At 35.7% G+C, this 8,557-nt stretch overlaps 1 protein-coding gene across 1 annotated transcript in view; it reads left to right on the top strand.

The window, feature by feature from the left end:
• The first annotated feature begins 957 nt into the window (after positions 1 to 957).
• Positions 958 to 8,557, top strand: part of LOC107732313 (Krueppel-like factor 8) — a 45,293-nt gene continuing 37,693 nt past the window's right edge. The window contains exons 1-2 of the mRNA XM_016543597.1: positions 958 to 1,114; positions 1,193 to 1,276. Of these exons, the coding sequence (XP_016399083.1) occupies positions 992 to 1,114; positions 1,193 to 1,276 (207 nt within the window). The 5' untranslated portion in view covers positions 958 to 991. The remainder of the gene's footprint in view (positions 1,115 to 1,192; positions 1,277 to 8,557) is intronic.

The raw sequence follows: 8,557 nt of genomic DNA, 5'->3' as shown, positions 1-8,557 counted from the left end.
AAGGAGGGGGCTTTGTAGAAAACGAAGCGTTTGAGAGAGGCGGGGCATATAGGACCTACAATAATGTACAGTATTTGAAAAATAAAGTGTTTTTTGAACATTAAAGCATGTTAACATATTCTGTTACACCAAATACACAAAATAATGATCTTTAAAAAAGCATCATATGACCCCTTTAACCTGACAGGAAGGTCTCAAAAATGCCGCACACACATTCAAAGCAGTCCACGCACGTGTGACGATTTGCAAATGCAGATTCAACGATCCATAAATACATGTAACGTCATTTATAAATGTGTGATGGAAATTAATTTAAGAACTTGATATATACATATTTGTGTAAACGTTTTAAATTTATTTAGGTAAGATGCATTTGTGTGAACATTTGGGGAAATATTTATGCTTTTACTTGTGTATTTATGAATTGTGTTTTGAATTTACAAATCGATTTTGTAAATGTAAATTGTGCGGTGCATTTATGAATTTTGTTTTGTAAATGTATTATTTTTGAGGCTGATCTGGCTCCATAATTACAACATAGTATCATGACTAATATGAATGATAAAAATATATACTTTTTAAACTGAGGTCGTTCAATTTATTTTGAGTTTAAACTTTAATAGTTGATTGTCAATTCTCACAATGAAAAATACATCAACCTCACCAAACAACTCTTCAGTTTGACAAACACAGAAGCTAAGGTGAACATTTTATGATTTAAAAAGCCAATATCACGAAAAACAAGATTTCCCTTTCTGCTTCAATGGGTGCTGAATAAAACTTTCTCCCTAGCAGCACTATAGTATATATTATATAGCTGCAAAAACAAGTCTCTCAGAAACCCTCGTGGTATTGACGTCACAGCCATGAGCACATTAACATATGATCGCCCACATTTATGGCCCACCCAGTCATGGAGAAACTAAAAGGAGGTTAATATTATTTCTAAAGATCCGAAGAAGAGCGCAGTGTTATTTTCGTCTGTATTTAGATGTGGGGGAAATCCATCAAACGCTGTGCCATTCCTGGCTGTAGGATCGAGCCCGTGTCTCTGCACAGCCTCCCAAAAGATCCCAGCATCAGAAACGAATGGCTAAAGTTTCTCTTTACCGAGGTTCCTGATCGTTACAGTCCTACATTAACAATCTGTTCAGCGCATTTCAGTCCGGACTCATTTGTGAACCTATCACAGTTTAATGCAGGCTATGCAAGTAAACTCTTACTGAAGGAAGGGAGAGTGCCGACTATATTGGACCCGACACCAAACCCGCGATCCGTAAGTAAGATTTCCTAATTTTACGCGTGAAAAACCATACACTGCATTGGCTCTTTGCTCCTTATCGCTTCATATTTCCCATTGCACCCTTAACTTCCTGTTTCAATAGGAAGTGAGTGTAAGTGAAGCGGATTATGGGAAATGTAGTTGAAACCAACGGAAAAGGTAAAACATTTGAGATAACAGCTTTAAAGGTGATCATATCTACTGACCATTATGTTAAATCTGTTAATTACATTTTTTAATTTATGCATATATAAATGAATATTTAAAAAAATCTCTTAAATATGGAATGTCATAGAAAATGTGAATGTTGCAAGAACTGTGAAAAGCGTACTGCTGCTATTGGAGATGATCTTATTGCTCCACAACATATTCAGATTTGTCCCTTACCTCTTCGTTTCCCGTTGTACGGAGGCTTCCGGTTATCATAGGAAGTGTAGTTTGAAAGGATTATGGGAAATGTAGTTGAAAACTAGGGAAAAGACATAACAGTCCTCTCCAAAGAAATGTTATTCATCAAGACCCGATTATTATTGATAATTATATACAATAACTTTCAGTCATGAGGGGAATATAAAGGACGAAAATGAATCAAAGCACATTTTTTAAATGCAGGGGCATGACCATGTTTTTATGCAAATAACCCCCAAATAGTGATCCTTTTGCAAGGGACTCATTAATATTGTGAGACTTAGTATAATATTTATATGACATTTTTTCAAATAAATAAAAAATGTATATAATAGTTTAATAAAATCATGAGTATTGTAATTTAAAGTCAAAAGAAGTGATGTTTATTATTTGGTTTTAGATTAACTTTATCTTTACTTGTTTGACAGACTGTCAGTGGAATAAAATAATCACTGTTAATCTCCTCATTTCCACAGATGCAGAATGAAACTGTAACCACATCAAGTACTCTTGAGTGTTCATTTTTTATGTTTCTTTTTCAAAGATCCCTTAGTGGCCTTTTGGACCCCAGTTTGAAAACTCTTGCTATAGACTTTTGTCTTTTCTGCATTTTAGACTAAAAAAGAATTAAAAAAACACTAATGGGGCCCTAAATAATGTTTTTGTATGCTTTAGCTTACTTTATGGGCATTTTTGTCTCCAAACTATAGCTAAGTAACCTTCCATTCTCAGTTACAAGCAGTGTTGGGGAGTAACTAGTTACATGTAACGGAATTACGTAATTTAATTACAAAATAAAAGTAATTGTAATCAGTTACAGTTACTAAGAAAAAATGTGTAATTAAATTACAGTTACTTATGAAAATGTTAAGGATTACTCAGTTACATTACTTTAATAAAGTAATTGAAAAGTTACACTACTTATTACATTTTAAGTAGGGTAACTTGTAATCTGTAACCTATTACATTTCCAAAGTAACCTTCCCAACACTGGTTACAAGCCAAAAGTCAAGGCAAACAATGAATGCACATATGGGGCATCATCTCTAACTCATGCAAAAAGACCACAGTTGTTCAGCTCCGAACATCCGGTGCAACTTGACGTCATTAGGTTAGGTGACACAGAGTGCGATGATGATTCTGAGGTTGTATTATCGCTGGTTTGGGCTGCACACACACACACACACACACACACTGTGTAATTGGGAAAAAAAAATAAAAAAATAAAAAAAATATATATATATAATTTGTAATTTATATATTTAATAATGGATATTGGATACTATCATCTCAATATTAGCCAAATATTTGCATGACCATATATGCCTGATATATTAATCCATTACTGCAAAGAAGCAAGAATAATTCTAATTAATTGTTTAATACATTTTCAAAATATTTTAATATTTTTGCAAAAAATATTTGTAAGCATCCAGCTTATTAGATATGTTTAGCAGATAGATATTAAAATGGCCAAATATCTTGCCACTTTTATCCATCCCTACAAAGATGCATTTTTAAGATATAGACCTTATTCAGGCTCGCACCATATTTAATTTTTGACAGAAATGAACACAAGGCTGAAAGGGATAGACGTACAGTGCATTCTAAGGACTGTACTGCTTTCAAACACTATACTGATTGTTTAGCTGATGAAATGTCTTTCTATCCCATACAACCTCATTTCACCCGCATTAAATTCAATGTGGCGTCTAACCTGACTGAGGTCTGTTGCATCTTTTAGTCTATTCTACCTCTGTAGAGCTACCTGTTAGACCTAATTAATGTAATTGTACACCACTTTTCCCTTTAATATGGCATATTCTGCAACTGAACTCATTCTTGGGAGCAGAGTCTCCTGCATGAGTTGTAATTGACGGAGTCAGGGAGGTGAGTGGACTGAGGCATTATCATTGGAGGAACAGAGAGTGTGCTCTGGGTGTGCCAGACACCTGGTAATCATTAACATCTATGGACAAACTTTGGTCAAAGTGGTTAAAAACTCAGCTACCCTCTGTATGTCTCAGCCTTTGGTTTTTATCAGGGTGACATCGCTTCAGGAGGGTGTTATAGGTTGAGGCATCCATTGGCAGCCTAATCAAGCCAACTAGCTGGGGGGTGATGTAAAGTTCATCTGTTTTTAGGAGTTGAGACAGTTAGGGACTGCCACTGTCCTAGAGCACAGTTATTTTTAGGAGAAGGGTGCAGTTGGCCCTGGGTGTGACTGAGGTTGTGTTTTTGCAGGGTGGCAGTGGTGCACGCCTAGCAGTTCCTCTCACTCCCTGTCTTAAATCGCCTCTTGTGTTATTGACTGCACTTTAGCGTCACACCCTTAACCTGTCCTAAAGTTTAGCTCTAAAAGTGCAACACAAATTAGTCAGTGTTCTGTTTTGTATAAACTTGATTCTGTATCATAAGAAGTAGGACACGTCCTCATTAGATGTTTGAGGTAAGTCAACAATATGGTGTAATGCCTCAACATCGCATGCCTTGTTGACCATTGTCCCTCTTAAAAGCCCATTATTTTTTCTCTATTCTCAAGAATGTTAACCACATTATGAAGTTAGACAGGCTGGTAATAGGACATTGTGCCACTGACGCCTTCAGTTTAGGCCTTATTCTGAATACAGTGTGTGAATACAGATAAAGGTGGGACAGTCCAGCTTGTCTTTTATGATCTACTAATACAAGGTCATAAAAGACTCTCACACCTAGTCAGGTGTAAAATCCTTTTATATTCTTACACCCTACGGCCTGGGGTCAACATTACACCTGTAGATCTAAAGTTTTTTCTGTTGTTTATTGGACAGTCTTGGGAATCAAACTTCATTACTACTTCTGGCAGGGGACCAGTCGTGTCTCTCTGTCACTTTTTTTTAAAGAAATGTTGAGCATATACATCTATTCTAGAGATCGACCGATATATCGATTTACCGATATTTAAGCATTTTACCAGAATCGGATATCGGTTATTTATTATCTCCGCGAGCGATCGCAGTTTGAGTATAGTTCTGTGTAACTGCATAGATAAACTGCGCTGTCAGCAGGCATTTCATAATCTAGAAGGACAAAAACATTATTAATAATTCTGATATAACATTCCAGTTGAGAAATACAATAAAATAAATTTTTTTGTTTGTTATATTCCAATATTCCAGAGAATGGATTGAAGCCTAAAACTGTAGTTTAAAATGAAGTTGATACGACCCCTGTCCTTTATTTATTTTCTCCATTTGAAAACATTAGACATTCTACATTTATTTTGCTTATTGTTAATATTAGTGTTGTTGCTGTTGATGCTTTTTATAAATAAAACGTTTTTTATTGTTGTAATATGAAGATTAAATTGAACATGAAAGCACTTAAAAAAAAAAGAGGAAAAACCAAAGTGAAGTATGTTCTTACTTCACTCAGTCATTTATTTACTTTATAACAGTAAATAAATATCGGTTCTGCATATCGGTTATCGGGCACATAAACATGCAAATAATTGGTATCGGTATCGGTTATAAAAAATCAATATAGTTTGATCACTAATCTATTCTTTCAACTTATTCCATTTGATAGCATGCACACAAAATACTTGTCCAGCGTCTGCGCTATTTCTCTCCAGAAGTTCTGAGAAATAAAATATACCTATTTGTAGGTATTTAAACTGCAGTTATTTAAAGGGGTCATATGATGCTTTTTTAAAGATCATTATTTTGTGTATTTGGTGTAACAGAATATGTTGACATGCTTTAATGTTCAAAAAACACATTATTTTTCAAATACTGTACATTATTGTAGGTCCTCTATGCCCCGCCTCTCTCAAACGCTTCGTTTTCTACAAAGTCCCTCCTTCCGACAAGCACAGTCTGCTCTGATTGGCCAGCTGACCCAGCGCATTGTGATTGGCCGAACACCGCAAGCACTCGTCGGAAATGTAACCCCCCTTACCATAATCGCGAGCTTCATCTTTCAAAATAAATGTAAAGACAGAGAACAGAGTCTCGTGACAGACACAGTGATGAAGCTGGTATGTGTTTGCAGTACACAAGCCACGGTTAAGACAGCTGACTCCACTGTGATGTGACCGTGTCTCTCTCTCTCTTTCTCTCTCTCTCTTTCTCTCTCTCACACACACACGCGTGCACACACACACACACACGATGCGCAAAACTCTGCATTTGAAAGGGGGGCGTGGCAGAGTCTTAACTTTGATAAAGAATATCTCTTTGGTTTTGAGACTTTAGTCTTTGCAACTTCAGGGATCTTATCTATGCACAATCAGCTTGTAACACTCCAAAGAGAAAGGAAAACTTGAAATCGCATCATATGACCCCTTTAAATCAATGCAGGCGTTTATTGTTGTTGCATTACCACTATTTTGTTGTTGTTGTTCTGTCTCCTCCATACCTTCTCTGACTGTAAAACAACAGGCCGGGCCACTTGTTGGCAACTTGTGGACTATCTAATTAGTTCAGAAAAAAAAAAAAATTAATTAGGTGTGCTTATGGCGAAATTCACATCTTGCCCAGTGTATGCATACCTTTGTGAATGCATTAAAAACAATGTATATTTTGGGTTTAATTGACAAGCTTCAAACAGATGCATTCACATTTTTTTGCGTTTTAGCATTTAACATATCACATGTTTCTGAACAGCATCATAAGAAGAAGCAAAATTCTTTGCAACGCTGAGGGGTTTTATAAGGGTTTCAAGCCTTTTTATATTTTCGAGAAAAGGAAATTGTATATATTCTCAAGGAAATTACAAATTAATCAGCCCTCTATGCCATCTGTAGATATGACAGTTCACTAAATGCAATAATCCAGGCCTAGCTTGAGCTCAGAAAAATGACAATTTTAGGACCATTGACTTCAATATTACCATCTGCCCCTTCATTCCGTTCTGTTTCTTGTCATCTTGGTTTCTGATAAGTCTATATTTTATACTAAAATCCACCATTTTTAGCTCATGTACAGAGCACACGGTACTGAAAGGGCCTCAGTATTAAGTTAGTGAGCTAAGTGGACAAATTTAAGGTTATGTTTTTGGTCCTCCACTTTTAACACTGCTTTGAAGCAGAGTTCACAACCTATTCACATCACAACCGTAATGTGACATATTTCCAAGTTAAACAGGATATTCCATGAGAAAAGTGGGGTGAGACTTTGATTGGATCCTGAAAAGGGGTGAAAAAAAGTGGTGAATCATGAAAAATAAGTGGGTTTGGTGGCTTCATTTTAGAGATGGAAGAAACATATTACTTTTGAAAGATAGTTTCTTTTCAATAATAAACAAAGTTTTATTTCAACATATCAACATATTATTTCATAGTATCCTACACAGTGATAAAGGCTATGTCGATTAGCATTGCATTATAAATGTACTTTACTATAGTGAAAATACCCAAGAAGGCTTGAAGAAATTCGATGAACCATATATTGTCATAGTCTTGTGTTCAGTCTTCTGTTTATTCAGCTACAGCAAAGGGATTTCCTGGAATGATGTGCATTACCTTTCTTCTGCAGGGCATATTTGGAGTTTCAGCGCGAGAGCGCCCTCTAGGCAACAATCCATAGCATCAGGCTTTAAAGGGGTTAGTTCACCCAAAAATGAAAATTAGCCCATGTTTTACTCACCCTCAAAGCATCCTAGGTGTATATGACTTTATTCTTTCAGACGAATCCAATCAGAGTTGTATTTAAAATGATCCTTGCTCTTTCAAGCGTTAGAATGGCAGTAGGCGGGTGTTTTTTTTTTTCAACAGTCCAAAAGTAGTCAAATAAAGTGCGCGCATCCATAATAAAACGTGGCTCCGGGGGGTGAATAAAGGCCTCCTGTAGCAACTCGATGTGTTTCTGTAAGAAAAATATCCATATTTAAAATGTTATAAACACTTTTCTCTCACTTAAGTTAACTGTCATAGGCAGAAGCCATACCGGCGGATGACGTAGGACGTAGGTGTAGCACACGCACCGGTGATTATTGATGAACATGGAAGCGGGGAGGAGAGACAGCAAAACAAAAAGCTGGTCACGAATTAGAAGCACAAACCGAGGATTTGTAAAGAAGAATGTCAGAGGATTTCAATTAGGGATGCACCGAAATGAAAATTCTTGGCCGAAGCCGAAGCAGAACAAAATGAAACACTGGGCCGAAGGCCAAATACCGAACACGGTTTTTCAAGCTTTTTTTTCCCCATTTTGCCAATTTCTTCACCATTGCATAAATTAAATAGTCAAAATGTGCTTTTTACTGTTTTGTCTTGATTTTCAAAGAAAAAATAATTTACAAAACAACAATTTAAAAATATTTACTTAACACTGAACATTTTTTTAACATTCTAGCAGACATTATACCAATAAAACACAACTTAACTTAAAATTAATAAGTTAGTAAAATAATATTTTTTGGCAATTTTTACACCCCCTTCTTGAATAAGGCCCGGTTTCGTAGACAGGGTTTAGCCTAAGCCAGGATTAGGCCATAGTTCAATTAGGACATTTAAGTAATTTTTATAAACGTGCCTTAGAAAAACACATTACTGGTGTGCATCTTGAGACAAAACAAAGGCACTGATATATTTTAAGATCAGTCGGTGCAAGTTTCTTTCATATGAAAAAAAAACAGACTTACATTTTAGCCTAGGACTAGGCTTAAACCTTGTCTGTGAAACCGGGGGTATGTGTAAATGTTACAATAAATTTATTAATAGAGCTGTTGTAATTATTATTTTCATTATTATTTTCTTTTTTTATTTTATTTTACAGAACAACAGTAAAATTACAATTATAACATTTATTAATGTTGATGGAGTTCTTGCTTTTTGTCAGCTTTTATTTTGGCAGAAACCCGCAGGAAGACCTCGGTGCTTCTTTT

Source organism: Sinocyclocheilus rhinocerous, unplaced genomic scaffold (assembly GCF_001515625.1).
Source record: "Sinocyclocheilus rhinocerous isolate Xijiao unplaced genomic scaffold, SAMN03320098_v1.1 scaffold249, whole genome shotgun sequence".
Lineage (NCBI taxonomy): Eukaryota > Metazoa > Chordata > Actinopteri > Cypriniformes > Cyprinidae > Sinocyclocheilus > Sinocyclocheilus rhinocerous.
Note: the sequence above shows the minus strand (reverse complement) of the source record. Positions and strands in the feature narration are given on the sequence as shown.